The sequence below is a fragment of the Cucurbita pepo genome, chromosome LG10 (genome assembly GCF_002806865.2).
Source record: "Cucurbita pepo subsp. pepo cultivar mu-cu-16 chromosome LG10, ASM280686v2, whole genome shotgun sequence".
In the NCBI taxonomy this organism is placed as follows: domain Eukaryota; kingdom Viridiplantae; phylum Streptophyta; class Magnoliopsida; order Cucurbitales; family Cucurbitaceae; genus Cucurbita; species Cucurbita pepo.
In genome coordinates this window covers 4,237,493-4,260,709 of record NC_036647.1, presented here as the reverse complement: position 1 = coordinate 4,260,709, position 23,217 = coordinate 4,237,493, and the positions used below count along the sequence as shown (strand labels likewise).

The 23,217-nt window shown below is 38.8% G+C and overlaps 6 protein-coding genes across 10 annotated transcripts; 3 read left to right on the top strand and 3 right to left on the bottom strand.

The window, feature by feature from the left end:
* Positions 1–215: 215 nt before the first annotated feature.
* On the top strand, positions 216–979 carry LOC111803269. Its single transcript, XM_023687598.1, has one exon. It carries the CDS (start codon positions 326–328, stop codon positions 869–871), a length of 546 nt encoding a protein of 181 aa, XP_023543366.1. The 5' UTR covers positions 216–325; the 3' UTR covers positions 872–979.
* Positions 980–1,617: 638 nt separating this feature from the next.
* On the bottom strand, positions 1,618–3,112 carry LOC111804289 (TPD1 protein homolog 1-like). Its single transcript, XM_023689039.1, has 3 exons — positions 2,478–3,112; positions 2,292–2,384; positions 1,618–2,180 (listed from the first exon to the last, which is right to left on the bottom strand). Exons 1-3 carry the CDS (start codon positions 2,527–2,529, stop codon positions 1,846–1,848), a joined length of 480 nt encoding a protein of 159 aa, XP_023544807.1. The 5' UTR covers positions 2,530–3,112; the 3' UTR covers positions 1,618–1,845.
* A 14-nt stretch (positions 3,113–3,126) lies between these two features.
* LOC111804288 (putative protein FAR1-RELATED SEQUENCE 10) lies at positions 3,127–6,980 on the bottom strand. Of its 4 annotated transcripts, XR_002816504.1 has the most exons (5): positions 5,597–6,980; positions 5,064–5,507; positions 4,077–4,978; positions 3,367–3,835; positions 3,127–3,279 (listed from the first exon to the last, which is right to left on the bottom strand). XR_002816504.1 is itself a non-coding variant. In XM_023689038.1 (4 exons), the coding sequence occupies exons 1-4, from the start codon at positions 6,614–6,616 to the stop codon at positions 4,591–4,593; spliced, it is 1,752 nt and encodes a 583-aa protein (XP_023544806.1). In that variant the 5' UTR covers positions 6,617–6,980; the 3' UTR covers positions 4,503–4,590. The 4 variants fall into 4 exon arrangements, 2 of the variants coding, with proteins under 2 accessions (XP_023544805.1, XP_023544806.1); XR_002816505.1 differs by lacking the exon at positions 3,127–3,279 and having other exon boundaries at positions 3,691–3,781; XM_023689038.1 differs by lacking the exons at positions 3,127–3,279; positions 3,367–3,835 and having other exon boundaries at positions 4,503–4,613; positions 4,714–4,978.
* Positions 6,981–9,504: 2,524 nt separating this feature from the next.
* On the top strand, positions 9,505–14,067 carry LOC111804223 (microtubule-associated protein 70-5). 2 transcript variants are annotated; one of them, XM_023688952.1, is made up of 11 exons: positions 9,505–9,769; positions 10,843–10,928; positions 11,023–11,088; positions 11,168–11,338; positions 11,418–11,588; positions 11,662–11,817; positions 11,884–12,030; positions 12,789–12,860; positions 12,929–13,462; positions 13,534–13,688; positions 13,772–14,067. In XM_023688952.1, exons 1-11 carry the CDS (start codon positions 9,658–9,660, stop codon positions 13,788–13,790), a joined length of 1,689 nt encoding a protein of 562 aa, XP_023544720.1. In that variant the 5' UTR covers positions 9,505–9,657; the 3' UTR covers positions 13,791–14,067. The 2 variants fall into 2 exon arrangements, with proteins under 2 accessions (XP_023544720.1, XP_023544721.1); XM_023688953.1 differs by having other exon boundaries at positions 13,778–13,988.
* Positions 14,068–15,640: 1,573 nt separating this feature from the next.
* Positions 15,641–16,474, bottom strand: LOC111804268 (protein PYRICULARIA ORYZAE RESISTANCE 21-like). Its single transcript, XM_023689008.1, has 3 exons — positions 16,374–16,474; positions 16,224–16,305; positions 15,641–16,150 (listed from the first exon to the last, which is right to left on the bottom strand). The coding sequence occupies exons 1-3, from the start codon at positions 16,383–16,385 to the stop codon at positions 15,786–15,788; spliced, it is 459 nt and encodes a 152-aa protein (XP_023544776.1). The 5' UTR covers positions 16,386–16,474; the 3' UTR covers positions 15,641–15,785.
* A 3,774-nt stretch (positions 16,475–20,248) lies between these two features.
* LOC111804333 (heavy metal-associated isoprenylated plant protein 7-like) lies at positions 20,249–22,693 on the top strand. Its single transcript, XM_023689093.1, has 5 exons — positions 20,249–20,480; positions 20,563–20,785; positions 20,864–21,066; positions 22,081–22,180; positions 22,254–22,693. The coding sequence occupies exons 1-5, from the start codon at positions 20,472–20,474 to the stop codon at positions 22,592–22,594; spliced, it is 876 nt and encodes a 291-aa protein (XP_023544861.1). The 5' UTR covers positions 20,249–20,471; the 3' UTR covers positions 22,595–22,693.
* The last annotated feature ends 524 nt before the right edge of the window (positions 22,694–23,217 follow it).

The window sequence follows — 23,217 nt, the reverse complement described above, 5'->3', positions numbered from 1 at the left end:
TGTACATTCCCTCCAATTTCCCTATAGGCTGCTGTAAGGCACGAGCCCAGTAATATATTGGGCCTTACCTGTCACGAGCCCATTAAAATATTGGGCCTTACCTGTCACGAGCCCAATTTATTTTATTTTGAAAAATAGCTTCGTACAGCTCCACGTATCCAAATATTAGTTCCAAAATAATCGGTTCTTAATCTTAATTTACCATATTATTAACACACTAATCCTCCATTATCCACATAATTTAATCCCTTCTGGATAACATCTCTTCTTCCAAGTTCCAACCACAATGGCCTGAGCTTCATCTCCATCCATAACCTCCCCAACAATGGCCACCTCTTTCAGATCCCGAATCCACCACTTCCCAATCTCCCCCACTTTCAAAAACCCCTCTGTTTCTCCTCCTCCATTTCCAATCAAGGCCACTTCCCCTCTCAGAGGCCCTTTCCGGCCTCTCGCAGCCTCTGCGCCGCCGCAATCCCCCGCCAAACCCTTAAAAACTCCTCATCCGTTGGATTTCAAGATAATCGACGAAACCCCAATTGGGAACTCGAGGTTTTTGATCATCGGAGCCGTCTCGGTGGGCGTTGCTCTGTTTCTGATGGGTTGCGATGGCGATAGGGCTCTGGCTTTGGGGCCTGAAGGGCCGTTGGTGGAGGAATTCTGGGACAATGTAAGAAGATACGCAATTTATGCTGTCACTGTAAGTACGGGTGCTCTTTACACTATTCTTCTTCCCATTTTCGAGCTGCTGAAGAACCCCATTACTGCTGTTCTTGTTTTGGCTATTTTTGGGGGTGCCATTTTCGTTATTTCTCAAGTTCTATCTGCCATGGTTGGTGTCAATGAGTTTTCTTATGATTATGCCTATTGACCCATCAAATGGATATCTTACATTGCATTGTGCTAAATTTAAGATTGTTTCCATTGTGTCTGCAATGATATTGAAGGTTTCAACGGGTAGCTTGGTTACTTTCTTGTATCCTAAGAGTATATGATTCATTTTCTCAATGCAGCCTTACTATGCAATCTGTTTGAGAAATCCCATGAATCAAATCATTCATGGCTGAACTAATTTGGCCGCCACCCACTAAACCATATCTTACATACCTCCTTAAACTTATGGCTGAAGAGAAGCTTGACACTTACAAGGTTAAAAAGGCTCGAGTAGGAGTGTAATGGCCCTATAAAGGATGCTTTCCCTTCCGGTTTCTACACCCTTACAAAGGATGCTTCGTTCTCCTCCCAAACCGATGCGGGATCTTAGGCTTTCCCTCTCGGTTTCCACACATGCTTCATTCTCCTCCCTAACCGATGTGGGATCTCACAATCCACTCCCCTTCAGGGTCCAGCGTCCTCACAGTCATTCGTTCTCTTCTCCAATCGAGGTGGGACCCTCCTTCGGGGCTAGCGTCCTTGCTGGCGCACCACCTCGTGTCCACCCCTTTCGGGGCTCAGCTTCCTCGCTGGCATGTCACCCAGTGTCCCCTTATAAAGAATGTTTTGATCTTACAAGGAGAAAAGTGGTCGGCCTTTGGAGAGTGATTGAAAATCAGTGCTTTCGTGAATGGATATGCAAAGCTATTCCCTAATGAATACGAAAATTCCAACAATAAATGGTTACAATAATCTAACTTTTTATAAATGAATGACTTGTTGTGATGAACTTGTAATAATGGAATGACTTGTTCTTTACTCAAATATCATCCAATTGACAGAAGATTATAACAGATTGTACACAGAAAGTTGATCATCAAATGATATAATGTGAGAAGTTCTTAGAAAACTAAAGGATCATACACAATTCATAAGGTCCCACAAGGGCTATCTGCTCATAGGCTTGTTAAGTCAAGAAGAACAAGTTACAGAAGATACAGAAAGAGGGTAAGGAAAAGTGTTAGCATATTGAAATGACAGAGTTTGTCCAGGAGCAAGAGCCTTGCCGTCGTTGATAAGGCAGTCATCATACTTGACTCTCCGGAAAATTCTTGGATTCACCAATCTGGCTGAGCTGAACCAACCACATTTCATGTGAATGTTGGAGATGCTGCAGCCTGAAGAACATGAATTTAAGATCTGAACTATGAATGATGGAATCCCATCTGGAAGTGGAGCTGTTTGCCCTTGAAACACAACCACCTCGTCTTTCGAACATTCTGAACCAACCCGATTCATCCCTCGACCTGTTTAGAATAAGATTCATGGTTTATAAGTAAAGAACTAATGAACAATTGTAACAATGAGTGGTTTATAAGTAAAGAACTAATGAACAATTGTAACAATGAGTTTCTTACCAGTTTTAGAAGACTGAAGCGACATCCAAGAAATTCCACTGTTTTTTTCTCTTGCAGCTGCCTGAACAACACTCAAACGAACCAACTTGAACGCTGAATATTGCAAATCAAAAGACAGTAAAACTGGTTGGGTATAAATTTAAATGACATGGGGAAGAAGATCCACTAAAAGAACAGAAGAATTACCAAGAAACAGGGAAAAACAGAGGAAAAAACTGCGAAAAGCACCGCCTTTCATGGCTGTTCACTTTCTTTCTGAAATAGCTTCAAAAGGGGTGTATGTAAAAGCATGTGCAAAGAGATTGGAGTGTAGAATGACGTTTTTGAAAAGGAAGACCAAATCAGTGGAGTGAGCACACGTGTGAACAAAATGGAATTAAAAACAGAGGCTCCGTCTTCATCTGCTAAACCTGGCGGGCTACTTATAAAAGCAGAGTGAGCTGGGTGTGTCCGCCATTAATGGCGTCAAAGGTCTAGCAGCCATATGAAGGGCTGTGTTCCTTAAACTGGGTGATGAAATTCACAGAGGGAGAGAGGTGGGGAAGAGGAAAGGCTGTTCTTTTTCGGTCCACAGAGCCGCCGCCAAAAGCAGGGGATGTCGGCTATGATGTGCGGCGTTATTTATGTAGTTGTCTGTGTCTGATTTGAGGGCCAATCGAAATATGGGCAGAATCTTTAGTAGTTGGACATTAGTTGCATTTTTTAAAATGAGCTAAATTATTAAAAATATTATTTTTGATCTTTTAATAATGTTCTATACCAAGTTGAACTCTTCCCACAACCTTAATTCCTTCAACAACTCCCTAACTTTTTCTGTAAAAACAAAACGGCTAACCTTAATTTCTTAACAATCTTCAACAACAGGCCCCACTTCCCATTATTCAGCAATGACGTGGCACTTTGCATCTCAGTACGCAACTCCCTTCTCAATCATCACCCTCCATCTCCAATTCAAAACTACTTCACGAAATCATCAGCCATTCCCATCCTTCCAAACAAAGCCAACCATTAATTAATGCCAATTTCTCTGCACAAAACCAGCATAGTTTTATAAGTTTCTTTCGTCTTCCCTTACCTATAAATATGGTTGCTTTCCTTTCACAGCCTCTTGCCTCAACTTCAAATCGTCTTCCTTTGAAAGAGATCCATAGCCATGGCTTTAGGATGGCTACTTTATTCAGCAGCTTGTCTTCTCGGGAACCCGAATCATGAGGTCCATGGCTACGGTGAAGAGAGGAGCTCAAAAGGGGAAAAGGGTTGTGAAGAAATATGCACTTCTTCTGGGTTTCAAATGCCTCTTCATTACCCTCACTACACCAAGGCAGATTACCAGAAGATGGAAGAGTGGAAGGTGGATCAGCTTCTCAAGGAATATGGCTTGAGCTTTCAAGGCAGTTTGGAGGAGAAGAGGGCCTTTGCAATGGGTGCATTTCTATGGCCTGATCAGTATTAATACTCGGGACGAACGAACGAACAAACGATGTGGGTATCTGTTTAAAACATAATCTGTATCTGTTTAATAGAATATGATCTCCATACGTTTTCTGTATAATAAAGAGAGAGAACAATGATATCAATGGGTTATGAGTACTAAATAGAAAGAACTATCTGATATAAACCAACGCCCATTTTATTACTAATTCAAGAAACAATGCTACCCTATTCATCTAACTACGACCAAAACATTCAGTACAAGTTCTATGAATCAGCCAAGATTGGTCAGTGTAAGTTCATATATGCTGAGATGTAAATAGATCATTTGCTTTGAATCGAAATTATTCATACCGAATTTTCCAGATGCTTTTGATAACATTCAGCTTTGGACTGCCTCGATCGATAACTTTACATCTCTTAGATATTCTAGCCACGAGCCAGGTGCATTCTTATTGAGTCAAAAGCCTGTACAACCATTACCATTCCAAGCATGCAGTTCTCTTCCTTCCTTAATATTACATTGTGGGAATTCGACGTCCTTCGTCTGTCTCCATTGCAGACAGCTATGAAAGGAAGTCAGATAAAGAACAATCAGTTCGGGAGAATGTCGAATCCATAGCAATCCCTTAGCAGAAGCATTAACCATTTGGCGATTCTGTCAAATCCATAGCTGCAACCCCGTCACTCTCGGGCATTCTCCTAATCTCGTTAAGAAGTCTTGTGATCTCTTTCATCAGTTCCCTACGGACATGCTCACTACGTTCCTTGGTAATGGAAGATTCGGCAAAAAGAGTCTCGGTAAGGCGCTGATATTCATGAAACCAATGCCCATCGTTACTCTCGATACCGTGACCATCGCTTAAGGCTAGAGAGCTTTCCCGCCTCCATCTACTTAAATAGTATTTATCAGGAAGCTGAAAGTAATTCTTTATAATGAATATGCGCAAAGCATGTCTGCATAGCATGCCTGAGGATTCAAACTCCTTACAAGAGCAGTGAATCTGTTCGCTGTCTTCAATCCACATCACAAGACGCTCTCCATCCATCTTCTTGAAGTGGTGTATGAGATATGATCCATCCGCCATTTCAGATGCAGCATACTGCATGGCCAACACTAATTCATGCTGTAAAGCATTGAAGGCAAAAGGGGTGAGGATGCTTCGTGCATGTTCTTCGATCGGTATATTCGTCTTTAATTGCAAATATTGCATCTCCTGATGCTCATGGTTTTGGAAGTTGGCTGAAATACCAACCTGAACGAAATTGAAAGAACAGAAATGACGAATCCGAGGGCTGTAAAATCAAAAAAAGAAAGTATTTGATTTCCCAGAAAGTTACCTGCTCGAAAAAGCTACGCAAACACGTCTGTGCACTAAAAACTCCTTTCAAGAACGTATCGACAGCCTTGAAATAGGCTGATGTTGCCATTTGAGCTAAAAGACAACCTCTTATGTAAGATGGTACCCAGTATTCCCGAAATGAAAATAGTAAATCGAGGTGCTTGTCTGAAACGAGACCAAACGTTGATACCATTTGATCCCATCGAATTTCAAAATCCTCTGAACTCTCCACAGAATACAGCAAATCGAATTCGGATTTGAACTCTGCATAACGAGGTCCGAGATAAAGAGAAAACCAACTAGATACCTTCGACAAAATATTCCATCTCGAAATTACGTGCTTTGTGCCAGGTAATTCACTTCTTATTGCATCTCTAAGCCCTGGATCAAGATCAGTCAAAATTGTCTGCGGGAATGTGCCTCTCATGAAACGAATAAAGGTCTGTAATTTTACGGTGAAGATGTACGAACGCTCAGAATTTCATAAACTAATACGAAAAAGAACAACAAAGAGAGAAATATACTATATACCTGAAAAGCCCAAGCCAACGAACGAGGCGTTTCATCTTGCAACAAAACACAACCAAAGAAAATAGTCCTACCATGGTTATCAATGCCAAGCCACACTCCCAATAGTAACCCATATGTGATTGATGAATAAGTAGTGTCAAAATAGACAACATCCCCAAACATGTCATAAGCATTAACAGAGTCCCCATATGACCAAGCAACATGTTCAACCTTATCATTTGCATCAACTGTGAAGTCATAAACAAACTCTTCATCTGATTCTTTCGTGGCTTTGCAAGCCTCTAGAAGCTCTATTGTATCAATTTCCCGTTTTTCGTTTAGCAGTGCATCGTGTTCTTGAACGATCTTCTTACGATTTTGAACGAAGTTTCTAACATCTCTCTCCAAAAAAGGCAATTGACCTCCATGAATGCCCTTTTCCAATTCCAATACCTTCACTATCCGATGAATGGGAAACCCAGCTTTTGAAAGCAGAAGTATGCGTTCTTGGTCGGCCTCGTGAATTTTTCGATACGCAGGAAGGAGGCGAACTTGGTCATCTTCAAGAAGTTCATGGTTATGTACATTGCTGAATTGCACTACAAACCATTGAGAAACTCCTTCACTGACTTCCTTTGACAAATACATCTTAGCATCACACCCACAACGCACCGATTTCCTATCTCTATGATTCTCCCCAATGGGTTTCTTCTTTGCAGGTGCAAATCCCGAACGATAACATACAAAATCTCGTTTATAAACACCCAATTGCGGGCTAAGTCTAGATCGCTCTTTCCTAATCGAAAACCCATTTCTCCTAGCGAAATTCCCATAATACTCAAACGCATCAGTGTCATTCTTAAACACCATTCCCACATAAGGGGAAACCATAGCTTCAGATGACACCCTTTCGGACTTAGCTAACTCGGCTGCGACAGAAGTTTCTTCGCCTTCTCCTTCATATGAAACATAACATTTCCAATCCCCACAAGGGCATTGCTGCCGTCGAATCCATACGTTTTTCGACGGTATGGATGCCATTGCCGACGGGTAGCTAAAGATTCTAATACAATATCAAAATTCTCGAGACTAACATGGAATCCACGGCGCAAACCAAACCTTAAATCTATTAATGACACTCATTTGCAGACATGACAATCATTTACGTTCATGAGAAACAGAATGATTTAGTGGTCTTGAAGCTGAATTGAGCTCTAATTAATAAACCCAGAATGATTTAGTGGTCTTGAAGCTGAATTGAGCTCTAATTAATAAACCCAGAATGATTTACGTACCATAGATGACGGATATGCGGATTAAACCCTCATTCCTCCTCAGTTCATAATCAAATCTCACCGGCTGGCTTGTGTTGTTTCTCTTCCGCCTTTGTTTTCCCTTTGCTCCTCCAGACGATTACACCAAACAGCGGAAGCGTTCGCCCAACCAAGTTTGAAGTTTTGGGCTTCATTTATTGGGCCTTTAGAACACGTTCACCCAACCAAGTTTGAAGATTTGGGCTTCCTTTATTGGGCCTTGAAGAACACGTTTACCCAACCAAATTTGAAGTTTTGGGCTTTCTTTATTGGGCCTTTAAGAACACGTTCACCCAAACAAGTTTGAAGATTTGGGCTTCCTTTATTGGGCCTTTAGAACACGTTCACCCAACCAAGTTTGAAGCTTTGGGCTTCCTTTATTGGGCCTTGAAGAACACGTTTACCCAACCAAATTTAAAGTTTTGGGCTTCCTTTATTGGGCCTTTAAGGACACGTTTACCCAACCAAATTTGAAGTTTTGGGCTTTCTTTATTGGGCCTTTAAGAACACGTTCACCTAACCAAGTTTGAAGTTTTGGGCTTCCTTTATTGGGCTTTTGGAATATGTTGACTCTTTACTAGACTTTGTTTATTGGGCCTTTAAGAAAATAATAATAATTATTGGATTAAATCTAAAAAAATAAAACATGATAAATGATTTGAAAATAGGTTATGGAGATGTCCAAAAAATCAAACAATAAATTTGTCACGTCAATATCAATTGTCACTTAATAGATGACAGCCAATGTTTTTGACAATATTATTTCCATTCCAAGCAACCTCTAATTTAGTCTTCAATTTCTAGATTATATCATACATGAATAACTATATGGCCAAGAAACCTCCAAAAGAAAGAAAAATGTTTTTAAATTCAACTGTGATGCTCAAGTAAAGAAAGGGTAAATGAACGAACCGATCTCACATCCGAATGAGAGTAATCTTGAGAATAGGATTACTGAGGTTACTACTCATACTAATAAGGTATAGAGATGCAGGGGAGTGTCGGGACAACGAGATGCTGAATGCTGAATTTCAGATTCTGACATGAATCTTAGACATGGAGGATTACATCAACCACGGGTAGGATGACATTTTAGAGATCAACTTTATAAGCGATTAAACTTTGATTTGTTCGACGAAATATATAAAAAAAAAATTATGAAATTGTTGGTATATTTGAGTAAGTGGAAAATGAAAAGTTAGGTCTAAGTTGATAAAGATAATGGTAGGTTGGAGGCAAATAAACAAATCCATTGCCAAATGAGTACTCTTAGTTGTAATGAAATTAATATACTTTCAAGCAAAGAAGAGTGAATTAATGAAGGTATTAAGGTTGTTTTAGAACAACAAAATTCTTCAATTTCTTCCACAAATGCTTTTCAAAAGGGCTTACTTTAACCAAATTTTAGCGGTGAAGCATCCATAGCTTTCCATCACCACAACAAGACTTCACCACCTCTTTCTTATCGCTTCGTTCCAATATCTCGACCCATTTTCAACCAATTTTATCCTTTGGAGTCCACGATATTCTTATAAGTAGAATAGTGTGACGTCTACGTTTTAGGTCATTATTGCACGAGTTTTAATCTTAATTTTCGTTAAAAACTTTATATACTATTTTGGAGATGTTCATGAACATTAAATGATAATAGTGTAACAATTCAAGCTCATCACTAGTAGATATTGTCTTATTCAAACTTTTCCTTCGAGAGTTTCTCTTCAAGGTTTCAAAATATGTTGGATAGGGAGAGGTTTCCACACCCTGAATGTTTAGTTCCTCTCTCCAACTAGGTCCTAGCATCCTCGTTGGCGTACCGACCGGTGTTTGGCTTTAATACCATTTGTAACAATTTAAACTCACTGTTAGTAGATATTGTTCTCTTTGAACTTTATTTTCAAGGGTTTCCCTCAAAATTTTAAAACGCATATATTAGGGAGAGATTTCCATATCCTTAATGCTTCGTTTCCCTCTCCAATTGACATATTCTTATAATTTAACAAAAATAACGAAACAAGACCATAGAAACAACTCTACAAACTGTCACATTATACTTATGTCATATAACTAACGCCAAATGAATTCAACAACCGTATAACTCTATATTTTCAAAGTTTTAAGAAGAAAAACGTCTCCTTAACGTATAGGGACTAAATAGACATCTCAAGTTAATGAACATAACCGACCAAAAGGGCATTTTTCGAGTTTAGGGTATTATTGAATGGTTCAAATGGCAATCATTTTCATAAGTTAGGTAATAGAATAATGGGGATAAAATCATTCAAAGTTCAAAGCGAAAAACATGAGGACTTATGAAAAAAAGAACACAAGAAGGTTAGATGTAGATATCCTGATTAGATTGTTAATATGCTTGCTGATCACATTTTAATGAAAAAGATGCGTTTTTGGCAAGCGTCTTAATCATAATTAGTCTCTTTAATCAGCTGGATTAGCGGTCACTAATTCTAAAACGAATGAATCAAAGAAAGTGACCGTTACTGTGAAGAGGAGGGAAGAAGCCGGCTTTGCCGCCTGTGAAACGGCGTTTTTTCAAATTTTTTGTTAAATGGAAAATGAAATAAACAAAACCCCATTTCTTCTTCTTCTTCTTCTTCTTCCTCTCTTTACGCTCAATCCCTTAAGCTATGGGACTCTGTTTTCCTTTTCACCAATAAAAACCTCACTGCCCTTTGCTTCTCTTCCATTTTTAATTCCACCCCTGTTTTGTGTTGTTCTTCCTCTGTTGTTTCAGTAGATAAAAATCCGACCGGAATGGTGTTAAACATGGGGAGTTACGAGGAACATGTCGGCAGAGAAGAGGGTTCTGTTGTCCTTCTTGATCCTGTTGTGTTGGAGCTCAACCGTTTGCAGAACCTTGTAGCAGGTTGTTGTTCTTCTTTTTGTGTGAGAAGAAGTGTTGAGCTGATTTGCACTTATGGGTCTGTCCTGTTTATTCTTTATATATATATATATATATATATATATGGGTTTCTTTGATGTTTGTGGAATGATTTTGTTCATTTCTCGAGGTGATGGTGGCACGTAGTAGTGAACTTGTGATGCTTGTGAAGAAGAATCTGTTGATTTTGGTTGTTTAATCTTAGTTTTATCTTGTCTAAATGAAACCATTGAATAATGACTTTTCTTGTTGTTTCAGATAATGGTTTTTAAAATGGAAGGAATCAATCAGTTTTCTGTTCTTTCATCCTTTGAATTTTGATGTTTTTTCATTGATTTGTTTGTAAATTTGGCTTAGATTGTGAGATCCACCGGCTTAGAACACGTAGAAACCTCTCCCTCATAGATGTGTTTTAAAATCACAGCCCTCCAAAATCGTGTCACCTATCTGTAAGGGACCAAAGTGGACAATATCAATTAACGGCTTGGGCTATTATAAATGAAGCGGCGTGCCAACGAGGACGTTGGGCCCCAAGGGGTGGATTGCGAGGTCCCTGAGGACGTTGGGCCCCAAGGGGTGGATTGCGAGGTCCCTGAGGACGTTGGGCCCCAAGGGGTGGATTGCAAGATCCCTGGGGACGTTGGGCCCCGAGGGGTGGATTACGAGATCCCTGGGGACGTTGGGGGCCCCAAGGGGGTGGATTGTGAGATCCCTGAGAACGTTGGGCCCCAAGGGAGTGAATTGTGAGATCCCTGAGAACGTTGGGTCATCCCTTGTAAGGGTATTGAAATCTCTTCCTAATGGACGGCGATAGTAAGGGACCAAAGACAAGATCCGCTAACCGCGGCTTGGGCTGTTTACAAATGGTGAGATTCCATAGGAGAGGGAACGAAACATGTGGAAACCTTTTCCTAATAGATGTTTTAAAACCGTAAGGCTGACATCGATACGTAACGGGCCAAAACCGGACAATATCTAAGCGGTAGGCTTGAGCCGTTACATAGTACCAAACATATAAGTCTTACCCTTTCCATGGACATGTTTTTGAAAATTTACAGAGAAGAACAGGGAGCTGGGAGCTGCACACAGTGAAATCAAGGCCTTGAAAGCCACAGAAGCCAAGAAAGACAAAGCTCTAGAAGAGGTCACTGCTTGAATCATCTGTAACACATTAATTTACAAAGAGGATGAACTATTAACATGTTCTAACTCTTACGTTTTGGATTTATAATTCTCAGCTGAAAAGTGAAGTTGATAAACTTGACGACAAGCTTAGAGCCACTGAGAATCTCCTTGAACACAAGGTTGATAGTTCACCTTTGGAGTTTATTTAACCATTCCTGACTTCTTATGCTTATTACAATGAATGTTATGAACATGCAGAACCTTGAAATAAAGAGACTAACAACTGAGAAGAAAGATGCAGTGGCTGCACAATATGCTGCAGAAGCTACACTCAGAAGGGTATATGCAAATCAGAAAGACGACGATTCGCTTACTCTCGCGTCGGTTGTCGCTCCTCTCGAAGCGAAAATCAAAATGTACAAGAATGAGGTGAGCTAAGAAGCTCATTATGAACTATATCTGCCATCATCCCATGTTGCCAAAATGTGTCCATGTCTGTGTCTTTCAGGTTTTGTTACTGCAAGAGGATAAGAAAGCTTTGGAGCGTCTCACGAAGTCGAAGGAAGCGGCGTTGCTCGAAGCAGAGAAGATTCTACGAAGCGCGCTTGAGAGAGCTCTGATTGTGGAGGAAGTTCAAAATCACAACTTTGAGCTGAAGAGACAGATTGAAATTTGCCAGGCAAGGATTGATTTTACATAGTTGAAAGGCTGTTTTTGTGAAAGAACTAACCATGTCATTGGATTACAAGCAGGAAGAGAACAGGATCCTTGAGAAAACTAATCGCCAGAAGGTTATTGAAGTTGAAAGGCTTGGGCAAACCATTAAGGATTTAGAGGAGGCCATTCTAGCTGGAGGAGCTACAGCTAACATGGTTCGAGATTATAAGCGACAGATTGAAGAATTACATGTAAGTGTAATAGTGATTTGATGTTGTAGCTAGTGTCATTGATATTGATTTGAGTGAACTTATCAGGAAGAGAAGAGGACTCTTGAGAGAGAATTGGCAAGAGCGAAAGTCTCGGCTCACCGTGTCGCTACCGTGGTGGCGAACGAGTGGAAGGATGAAAGTGATAGAGTTATGCCTGTCAAGCAGTGGCTGGAAGAGAGAAAGCTATTGCAGGTAACTTTCAAATTTGAATTTTGTTTTCTAGTTGAGGATGGTTGAGAGATGAGTCTCAGATAAACTAATTAAGGGGTTGATCATGAGTTTATAAGGAATACATTTTCATTGGTACGAGGCTTTTTGGGAACCCGAAAGCAAGCCACGAGAGCTTATGCTCAAAGTGGACAATATCATACCATTGTGGACCTAACATGGTACCAGAGTCATGCCATTAACTTAGTCATGTTAATAGGATCCTCAAAACAACCTCCCTTGATTGAACCTCAACTCTTTCTCTGGATCCCTGGAACAGTACACCCTTCGTGGTTCCCAACAAATATCATACCATTTTGGAGGTTCGTGGTTCCTAACATGGTATCATAGTCATGCCCTTAACTTAGTCATGTCAATCCTCAAAACAACCTCCCCTTAATTGAGCCTGAACTCCTTTTCTGGAGCCCTCAAACAAAATACACCCTTCGTTCGACAATCACTTTTGGCTACACATTTGATGCTCACAACTTCTTTGTTCGAGGGCTCCATAAGCTTTAGGAGAGGTTCTATAGTGTACTTTCGAGGGGAGGATTGTTGGGAGAGGAGTCCCACATCCCCTAATTAAGGGGTTAATCATACATCTCCATTGGTATAAGACCTTTTGACGCAACCAAAAGCAAACCCACGAGAGCTAATGCTAAAAGTAGACAACATCATACCATTGTGGAGGTTCGTGGTTCCTAACAAGTTCCTAACCGAACTTCATTTTTGACAAATCCTAGGCAGAGTTGCAAAGAACAAAAGACAAGTTAGCTGTGTCAGAAAGAACAGCCAAAGCAGAAGCACAACTCAAGGTAGTGAACACTTCTTCTATTGAATACAAGGACACTCAATCTTTGCTGAAATCTGACCAAAACTGCAGGAAAAATTCAAGCTGAGATTGAAAACATTAGAAGAAGGGCTAAGGCAAATACCAGCTTCCCCTGTAAATACCAAAGCATTCAGTGGATCCCCAAAAACAGAACGATCCAATAACATCTTAGGCTTCTTGACAAGCAATGGAAGGAAGAGATCAACTTCTCTATCAAAGCCTTCTTCAGCCATCTCCAAAACTTCAAACATTCTAGTTCAAACAAATGCCTCAGATTATGACAAGGCCACTGCACCACCTGAGCTAAACAGGTCAAACAGCTTGAAGAAGAAATATGCCTCAGCTTGTGAAAACGTAATGAAAAAGAGTATGTGGGCTTCTGGTAGAAGTAAAGTAGTTGATATTACTGAAAAAGAAAACAGAGAAACCATTGATGGTGAAGGATTCCGAGAACCGAGCAGCCTCGAAAACGAAGATACGGTTTCGGGTTTTCTGTATGACAAAATACAGAAGGAAGTCATTAATTTGAGGAAGCTATGTGAAGTGAAAGACGGGAACTTGAATACAAAAGATGAAGAAATCAAGGTTAATCATTCAACCTCTTATCTATACATATGTTTTCTAGCTGTTCTTGAATTGGATGAAGTTCTTGGCAGGTTCTTATGAAGAAGGTTGATGCATTAACGAAGGCCATGGAAGTAGAGGCTAAGAAAATGAAGAGAGAAGCAGCTGTGAAAGAAAAGGAAGCAGCAGCAGCTGCAGCAGGGAGATTAGAGGAGAAGAACAAGCCCAGGATGGTTCACACCAAAAGGTTTCTGTTTTGTAATAACATCATTTCAGAGTTGTTTGTTTCATTTCATGATTCATGAACTGATTGGTTTCTTTTTGGCATAGCCGTAGGCTATCAACTTGATAACTTGCAGAGGAAATGCATTCAAGAAAGAAAAGGAATCCCAGGACCCAGATGCAGATTTGATTATATCAATCAGTTCTTGTTTTTGTTCTTATTGTAGATACAAAGTTTGCAGTGTGTACGTATGAACAGCTGCTTGGTAATAAGTTTGTTTTAGCTATGTTTTCTCTGCTATGTATACATATTAATGCCATCTGCTTGAGCTTTCTTCGTGGTCCCACTTTAGTTGGGGAAGAGAAACGAAGGATTCTTTGTATTGGTGTGTAAATTTCTCCCTGGTAGATGTATTTTAAGAACTTTGAGGATAAACCCAAAAGGGAAATACCAAAAGGACAAATCTGCTAGTGGTGGGTCACGAGGCAGTGTGCCGGCAAGAACGCTGGGCTTCGAAGGGAGGTGGATTGTGAGATCCCACATCGGTTGGGGAGGGAAACGAAGCATTCTTTATAAGGGTGTGGAAACCTCTCTCTAGTAGATGCGTTTTAAAACCCTTGAAGGGTGTGGAAACCTCTCCCTAGTAGACGCGTTTTAAAACCCTTGAAGGGAATCTCGAGAGGTTTAAAACCCTTGAAGGGTGTGGAAACCTCTCCGTAGACGCGTTTTAAAATCTTTGAAGGGAAGTTCGAAAGGGAAAATTCAAATAAAATATATCTACTAGCGATATGATAGGATACTTACGTAAGCTGCCATAAATATAAACTCATAAAAATTTTCCACCGACTGGTAATGAGAGCTACTTATGGACTTTTTAAAGTATAAAGACTAAATAGACATCTCGAAACTTCCTAAACCAAATTCTCCCGAATGCAAAAAGGCAAAACTAGTAATTATGAATCTCGAGAATTGTAGGCAAGGCGGGGCACCATCTGGAGCATCGATCGTCGAACTCAAAACTATCAGAGAATTGAACAGCAATACCTTTAGAGGCAAACTTTCTGGAGTTTCTCAAGATCAACTCAAGCTGCTGTTTGCTAACCACAATGGTGGTGGTCTTGGGGAGTTTGCACAATGCATCAGGCTTGCTAACAGCATCATCATCATCATCAATACGAACAGGCAGTGGAGGAGGAGCCCCACGGTCAACTTCTAGCACAGCACTTGAAGTTGTATAAGCTCCAGAAGCTATCTTTTCAATGGGCAATGCCAAGCTTAAATCTTCTCCTTCACAGCATATCAAATCTTTCAACTTTTGCAGAGGTCTGAAATGGGCTGTGTTGATGCAATTCCCCATTTTTTTTGGGTCAAATTAGACAGATTTTGATGCTGTTGCTAATATTTAGTGCGGCGTTGTCTTTGAGTGTGCTCAACGTGCTAACCATCACATAATTACAATTCTTAAATAGTGGACTTTTGAATCAATCAAACTAACCTCCTATGCATAACGTAGTCAAAATGAAGTACCCAATCCAAACGCGGGACGGTGAAAGGAAGTATCGAAAGGGTCTTAGCATTAGAAGAGGGTTAGGAATCACGACTCTCCACAATGATATGAGATTGTCCACTTTGAGTCTAGGCTCTCATGACTTTGTTTTGGGCTTCCCCAAGAGGCCTCACACTTATGGAGATAGTATTCCTCACTTATAAACCCATGATATTCCGATGTGAGACTCATTCCCAATAATCCTCAACAAAGAGAACATAGAGCCAATCGTACTAGAAGCCCTTTCTCATAAAGAACTCCGACTTGGCCTAGGAAAGCGTTGACAATAACATAAAAGGAAGCGGGCGTAGAAGTTTGGCGCTATCACTTCCGTTAGCTCCGACAAGAGACTTATGAATGCCTTACGAATTAGAAAGATTGAAAAAGAGACGTGAACGCTAGTTTCGAAAGATCATCCAAAGACCGAAAATCGCGACCCAACATTGTTCGTTTTCTTTATTTTCTTAAAAGAAACCAATCTAGTTTCAATACAAAAAAAACAAAAAGGGCACAATTTTTCAAGATTGTTCATAATTTACCCTCCGGACGAACATGGGTCTCATAGCAGATTGGATTCACATGACAGAGCACCCTGTATGACAGTACCCACTTCCACCGTACCCACCGCCGTAGCTGTCATAAACCGGTATGACAGTACCCGCCGCCGGAATCCCGTAGACGTGGCATCGGTAACAGGGCCGACCCTCGTAACAAGAACAGCAGTAAACAGAGTAGGGCGGCGGCGAATAGCCTTGAACCGGTTGCGCCACCACTTTTGGCTTTTCCCCTTCTTTCTTCTTTTCCGGCTGTTTGATCTCGATGCTCTTAATGGATCCATTCCCTTTGCAGCAAATTTTGTTCATAATCATTTCAGGCTTACAGCACACAACTTTGATCAACACGATTCCTTGCTTCTCATTATAAGCCTGGTCTCGAATTTCTAGAATCAAAAAATTATAAACGTAAGTGGGTAAAGATTCAGCAATAAAATTGTTAATGGAACGACAACGTACGAGGAAATTTGGCAAGAACTTTCTTGACTTTCTTGAAACAACGATCGCATTGGAGGTCAACTTTCAACACCATGAGCACCGTCTGCAACAAAAAAAGTTAGAATTTTTAGAAAAATGATATCAAAATCAGTGCGCCGGAGAAGAAGATACCTTTTCCTCCATGGCTGAAGCTCAAGTGAAGCTGCTCCGATCTGGAACTGAGCTTAAATGGAGGAAGTCCAAGAAAACAGGTCAATGGGGATCATAAATACGGCAGAGACTATGAAACAGAACAGTAGCAAAAAGGAGTTCAGGAAACATAAATAGAATCATCCAATTATCACGTGCCACGTGGCTAATTCCTGGAATTTGTTTGACAATTTAGTATTTTTTCTTTTTAATTTTTTTAATTTTGGGAAGAATTTTCAAAGGTTACAAGTGACACACGCCTAATCACGCGGTTGCCACGTGCCTGCGGCTCAGAAGCTTCCGAATGGTCAATGGATTCAGATAAAGTTGTTTGTTTCTTGTCAGTGAGTAATGACGTGGGTCCTTTAGCTTTTAATTATTACCATTTTCATTTAAAAATTAACTTTTTAACTTTCAACTCATTTAATAGTAAATCATTTCATTAAATTAACAAAAAAAAAATTTAAAATTTTCATTTTTCGAACTTTAAATAAACAACTGAACTTTAAAAAAATATTTATAAAACACTTTTATAAATATTTTTTTCGACCATTCACAACTTTTATTAATACTCTCAATATTTTAAAATTAACTATTTTTTATATTTAGTTCATAATATATAACCTAACAACGTCACTTAATAAGATTACGTATATCTTTTTATAGTATATTAAATTATTTTAATTAAATGATAAATTAAGTACACTAATTTTATTTAATCAGTATCATAATTTTAGTCTTATACAATAATTGACTTAATTAAACGGAATTTATTAATTACCTGATCTAATTAGGTTTAATTAAGTGAATAATACGGTTTCCCTCTCTTATTAACCAACCTATGGTCTTATTCAATTTTAGTATGGATTTAACCAGTCCCTTATCCAAAAATAAATCTCACGTGCTTCTTTTTATAATGATAGTGGGATTTGGGGTTATATATGGAAATAAACAATCATTTTCAAATATTCTTTTATACTTGCAAGGGCAAAAACGTCAATATGAAGACATCATATATTATTTTATTTAATAAACGTTTGATGTGTCGTACTTAAAATGACGCAAACATAGAAAATATATTTAATTAATCGGACAAACGTGTACATATAATAATAAACAAATACAATTATTATATAGTAAAACCCCTTTAATTACAAGAAAAAGAAAATGCAGAAATTTGGGCCGAAATCCAGGCTGGAAAATAGGGCTTTATATGTTCCAGGTTGCAGTTGCATCAAATTCTAACTAAAAAGAAAAAAACGTAATTAAAAAAAAAAAAAAAAACCAATACTCACGCTCGATGATTAAAGTCCCACGTCATTTCATTTAGGAAATGATCATGGGTTTATAATCTAGAATATCGTTAATTTAGGGAATGATCATGCGTTTATAATCAAGGAATACTCTCTCCATTAAATAAGGTCCTTTAACACTATTTGACTATGTACATGAAATTTTGGAATATACGACGTCTTTAGTGAATTAGAGGTTCCTACAAAATTTCAAGCCATCTCACTTTTTCCTTCCTTTTTCATAAAGCCTGTCATTTCATTTCCACTCCTTTCCATCTTTCCATCGAAATCATCGACATGGTTCGAAATAAATAAATAAATAAATCGACATTTTTATTACATCATAAATAAACAAAAGAAATATATTAATAAATACACATAATTTTAGTTAAAAATAAATAAATTAAGATATATATATATATATATATATATAGGGTTTTAAAGTGAGGAGGAGTACGTGGGGATGAGTGTGTAAGTGGGGCCGGGGGGCATTGGTAGGGGAAGTGGTTAAAGAAGAGGGCCAGAGGGGAGACCCAAATGAAAAGTTGTAGTGGGTTGGGCTTGGAATGTAATGGGTTGGTGGGCTCCATTTCTTATCATTATGCAATTTAATTTCCATCCACCAACCTTACCTAAAAATAACTTTATATATATATTTTTTAAATCCACACCTTTTTTAAAAATTATTTCTCTTTTCTCAAGAAAAAAAGAAAAAAGGAAAAAAAAAAAAAAAAAAAAAANAACCATTTCTCCTTTCACTTTACAACCCATTCATTTTTTTGTTCGTGGTACAATAATTTGGTTAGTGGGTGAATTTCATTTTCATGATGACCTCATTTTTTGTTTTTTGTATTTAACTTTGTGCCTATAAATTGGGAAAATAAATTCCATCCTTTTTATAACAAAATTCTAAATAAATTGATTATTACTGTTATTATCGTGATGGTTTTTTATTTTGTTGGCTAAATTAATACAAATATTTTTTAAAAATTACCCTTTATTGTGTAGTGTCTTGGTTAAGGGAACTCACGAGAGTCGTAGCAAAAGCGAGTCTTCATGGGGCAATTGTCACTGCTTATGGACCTAGATGGTCTATCCATGACCAAGATGAAGCTTGGTTGAAACTAAGTGGAGGTCCGAACCGACTGATGTTGAAGAATCAGCCGATAGGATGTGGTTAAGGGTGAAATGTCACTGAATTCAGAGCTAACTTTTCANAACTCACGAGAGTCGTAGCAAAAGCGAGTCTTCATGGGGCAATTGTCACTGCTTATGGACCTAGATGGTCTATCCATGACCAAGATGAAGCTTGGTTGAAACTAAGTGGAGGTCCGAACCGACTGATGTTGAAGAATCAGCCGATAGGATGTGGTTAAGGGTGAAATGTCACTGAATTCAGAGCTAACTTTTCAAAAGTAATTAAAATTTTTGGATATAATCTAGGAAGGGTAAAAAAATTCTAAACTTTTTTTTTAATAAAAAAATTTTATGAGTATTTTTTAAACCTAATACTAACTTAAAATTAAAAAAAATATATATAATATTTTTTAGAGTTTAAAATTAATTTTTAGAAAGTTTTAAAAGTAGATAATTTTATTAGTACAATATGTACCTTTTTTTAATTACACTTTATAAATATATATATATTTTTATAACCCACAGATTACAAAAGGCACTGTTATTTATAAATATTCGTTATTTTTTTTTTTTTATTATTGAAACTTGTGGTGAGATAGTGCCAAAATAGAAGTTGGAATACTTAATGTGATTGGTGAGTTTAATGAGATTTTTACTTTTTTTTTAATAAATAATTTAAAATTAAATAAAAAAAATTACAACATTATAATTACCAAATAAAAATTTATCTTTTCCACAATAATAATACTATTTTATTATACGACTTAACAATAGTTGAATGTATCACGATCATATTTGTTCAAGGCGTATTGCATGCGTTGGAGTATTGGATGTTCTGATTGGGACTATTTATAACGTATTGTCTATGGTTGTATGTTTGTTTTAAACCTTTTTTACTCGATTTTATGTGTAGTTAGATTTTTATTATTCTTGTCATATTAGTACGGTGGTGTATGACAGTTCATAAAAAAATCATGTTTCTTTACCGACTAAAATATAAAAAGTATAATTAAAAAAAGGAAAAAGTTGTCAAATTCTTTATAAGTTATACGCTATAAAGTTTATCGTCTAGTGTTCTTGTTGGCATACTGCTCAGTGTCCGACTCTGATACCATTTGTAACTCAAGCCCACCGCTAGCAAATATCATTCATTGTCAATCTCATAATTTTAAAACACATAAGTAAGTAAATGTTTTATAATTTTAAATGATAAACTTTTAAAATTACAAATATATCCTTCTTAACTTTAAATTTTCTTAAAATTTATAAATATGTTTAATAAAAAAAATTAAATGTAGTCATAAAATTAAATTAGTTTTTAAAATTTTGAAAATTTTAAAAAATTAGAACATAATTATATATTTTAAAAAATTTGAAAGTGAAGGGCAAAATTGGAAAGTAGAGTGAGTACAAAGGGACATATGGGGTGCCTGCATTAAATGGCGCCACGTCAGATTTGCAGATTACCCAGCTTTCAAAACCCCTTCTCTTCTCTTCTCCTCTTCTCCTCTTCTCCCACGCCCATAAATCCACACTCCCTCGTCCACACAGACACAGAGCAGCAGCCGAAGCCAACGACACCCACCGCTACCCAGAGCTCTCCGCCTCAGCCAACAACACCCACCGCTACCCAGAGCTCTCCGCTTCAGCCATGGGTGAAGTAAGCAAAATTCTCCCTCTTCATCATCATCATCCACTCAATCATCCACTGAAATTTAAACAATTTTGGGTACCCATTTCAGGAAATCAAGAAGAAGGAAGAAGGCGAAGATCAAAAGAAGGAAGAAGCCAAAGAAGAGAAAAAGGAAGCCACTGAATCAGCAGCGGCAACAACCCCAGAAGAAGAAAAGAAACAAGAGAGCAAGAAAAAGGAAGAAGAATCGCCCACAGAAATTGTGCTCAAAGTGGATATGCATTGCGAAGCCTGTGCCAGAAAAGTGGCCAGAGCCCTCAAGGGCTTCCAAGGTCAGCTTCACTTCGATTAAGTTGCATTTTGTTTTGTTTTGAGTATAAAGGTGTTGTGTTGTTTAAATTTGGTTGAAGGAGTGGAGAATGTGACAACGGATAGCAGAGCAGGGAAGGTGGTGGTGAAAGGGAAAGGGGCAGACCCTTTGAAGGTTTGTGAGAGATTACAGAAGAAAAGTGGGAGAAAAGTGGAGCTAATCTCGCCATTGCCTAAGCCTGCTCCTGAGGAGCAACAACCTAAAGAAGATGACAAACAGCCAAAGGAGGAGAAAAAGGAAGAGGTAAAGTCATCAACATCCTTTTAAGCCTTTTAACTTTCACTTTACTCTACATATCATCCATGCATATGTGCAAATACCACTTTCACAAAAGGAAACAAAAGAGTGTGAAAGATGAACAAAAAGGATGGCTGAGCTTCAATCTTAGGTCCCTATCTATACCCTCATACTACTTTTCCTTATAGGCTTTCCTAGAGAGAGAGAGGTGGAACTGTTTGGGGCCTAGTGTCCTTGCTGATACTCGTTCTCACGATGTGGGATCTCACAATCCAACCCCTTTTAGGGGGGCCTAGCGTTCTCGCTGACACACTGCAGGGTGTGAAACCTCACATCTTCTTTCTTTGAACGTTTGAATTACAGTGATGAACACAGGAATATGATTAGGATATTAGAGAAACAAGAATAAGGAGGATTTATATTGATAAATTGTAATGCAAATTCATAAAAGCTTGCACTTGAGAGAAATTTGAGCATCTTGAGTTCAAGTACCTCCAAGTGCAGAGGCAATTGTCTGAAGCTTTTTTCTTCTCTGGGTTCATAATTGGGTCCTTTTGTTGGCTGTCAGAGAAATGAATTGAAAGATTGAATGTTAGAAACTGAGGTAAAAATTCAAAGTTGGAAATGAAGAGGAAGACAGTGAGAGTTGGGGGGGAAACTGACATGAAAACAATAAAACAAAACAAAACAAAAGAAAAAGGCCTGAGAATGGAGACCCCACTCCACCTCACTTCACCCTCTCAGCCCCCTCTGTTTCAGTCTCTGAGCTCTCTCTCTACCCTTTGGTTCCACAGAACTGATATGCACATTACACAAGAACAGAGCTGGATGGATGTTGCTGTTTCTGTAGCTGTAGCTCTTATTTATGGCCTCCAAACCCCTTTGACCCCACACACACCCACCCATTATTGCCTTCTACTCACGGGCTAAACATTACATTGAATACATGGCCAAAATCCCTTCTGCGGGGACCAACTTTGTTTCCTAATTAGTTTTATAAGTATACAAAATTTGATGCAGGCTCCTCCACCTCCAGCAGTGGTAACAGTGGTACTGAACGTGCAGATGCACTGCGAGGCTTGTGCTCAAGTTTTAAAGAAGAGAATCAAGAAGTTCAAAGGTAGAATTATAGTTTTAAAGAAGCCAAACGTGTAAGAAAGATTGAGGGATGTGTGTTTGTGGTTTGTTTGCAGGTGTAGAGTCTGTGGAAACAGAACTAGCTAGCAATCAGGTGATTGTAAAAGGGGTTATGGACCCGAGTAAGCTGGTCGACCATGTTTCGAAGAGAAGCCGAAGGCCGGCTTCCATAGTAGTGAAGGAGGAAGAAAAGAAAGAAGAGGAGAAGAAGGAAGAGGAAAAACCAGCGGCTGAAGAGAAACCAGAGGAGAAGAAGGAGACTCAGGAAGAAGATGATAAGAAGTTTGATATCAAGAGGCTTGAGTATTGGCCATCAACCAAATATTACACTGAGTATGCATATGTGCCTGAGCGGCTTTTCAGTGACGAGAATCCAAATGCGTGTTCAATAATGTAGACTGCAATTCTATTTTGTTTTTGGCTTAATTTGCCGTTTTGTACCTTCTCAGATACTTTGTATCTCAGTAATGCAAGCAAGGTTAATCGTTAATATTAATCTCCGGGCCGTAACATCTCAAACCCACCACTAACAGATATTGTCCGTCTTAGTCTCGCCGTCAGCCTCACGATTTTAAAATGCGTTTGCTGTAGGTTTCTACACTCTTGTAAGAAATGTTTCATTCCTTTCTCCAATTGATGTGAGATCTCACAATTCACTCCTTTTGGGGTCCAACGTCCTCGCTAGCATTGCTGCAGGTTTCTACACTCTTGTAAGAAATGTTTCATTCCCTTCTCCAATTGATGTGAGATCTCACAATCCACTCCTTTTGGGGTCCAACGTCCTCGCTAGCATCGCTGCAGGTTTTTCACTCCTTTTGGGGTCCAACGTCCTCGCTAGCATTGCTGCAGGTTTCTACACTCTTGTAAGAAATGTTTCATTCCCTTCTCCAATTGATGTGAGATCTCACAATCCACTCCTTTTGGGGTCCAACGTCCTCGCTAGCATTGACCAGTATTTGGCTCTGATACCATTTGTAACAACTCAATCCCATTGTTAGGAGATATTGTCCGCTCTAGCCT

Coding starts and splice junctions, on each gene's coding strand:
- LOC111804288 (XM_023689037.1), bottom strand. CDS start 6,616: ATGGCATCCATACCGTCGAAAAACGTATGGATTCGACGGCAGCAATGC. Junction 5,508..5,596: donor CGTTGGCTTGGGCTTTTCAG/GTATATAGTATA, acceptor GTAAAATTACAG/ACCTTTATTCGTTTCATGAG. Junction 4,979..5,063: donor TGCGTAGCTTTTTCGAGCAG/GTAACTTTCTGG, acceptor AATTTCGTTCAG/GTTGGTATTTCAGCCAACTT.
- LOC111804333 (XM_023689093.1), top strand. Junction 20,786..20,863: donor AGCCCTCAAGGGCTTCCAAG/GTCAGCTTCACT, acceptor ATTTGGTTGAAG/GAGTGGAGAATGTGACAACG. Junction 21,067..22,080: donor AGGAGGAGAAAAAGGAAGAG/GTAAAGTCATCA, acceptor AATTTGATGCAG/GCTCCTCCACCTCCAGCAGT.
- LOC111804289 (XM_023689039.1), bottom strand. CDS start 2,529: ATGAAAGGCGGTGCTTTTCGCAGTTTTTTCCTCTGTTTTTCCCTGTTT. Junction 2,385..2,477: donor CTGTTTTTCCCTGTTTCTTG/GTAATTCTTCTG, acceptor TGCAATATTCAG/CGTTCAAGTTGGTTCGTTTG. Junction 2,181..2,291: donor GCTTCAGTCTTCTAAAACTG/GTAAGAAACTCA, acceptor TATTCTAAACAG/GTCGAGGGATGAATCGGGTT.
- LOC111804223 (XM_023688952.1), top strand. CDS start 9,658: ATGGTGTTAAACATGGGGAGTTACGAGGAACATGTCGGCAGAGAAGAG. Junction 9,770..10,842: donor TTTGCAGAACCTTGTAGCAG/GTTGTTGTTCTT, acceptor GAAAATTTACAG/AGAAGAACAGGGAGCTGGGA. Junction 11,089..11,167: donor AGAATCTCCTTGAACACAAG/GTTGATAGTTCA, acceptor ATGAACATGCAG/AACCTTGAAATAAAGAGACT.
- LOC111803269 (XM_023687598.1), top strand. CDS start 326: ATGGCCACCTCTTTCAGATCCCGAATCCACCACTTCCCAATCTCCCCC.
- LOC111804268 (XM_023689008.1), bottom strand. Junction 16,151..16,223: donor AGTTCTTGCCAAATTTCCTC/GTACGTTGTCGT, acceptor TTTTGATTCTAG/AAATTCGAGACCAGGCTTAT.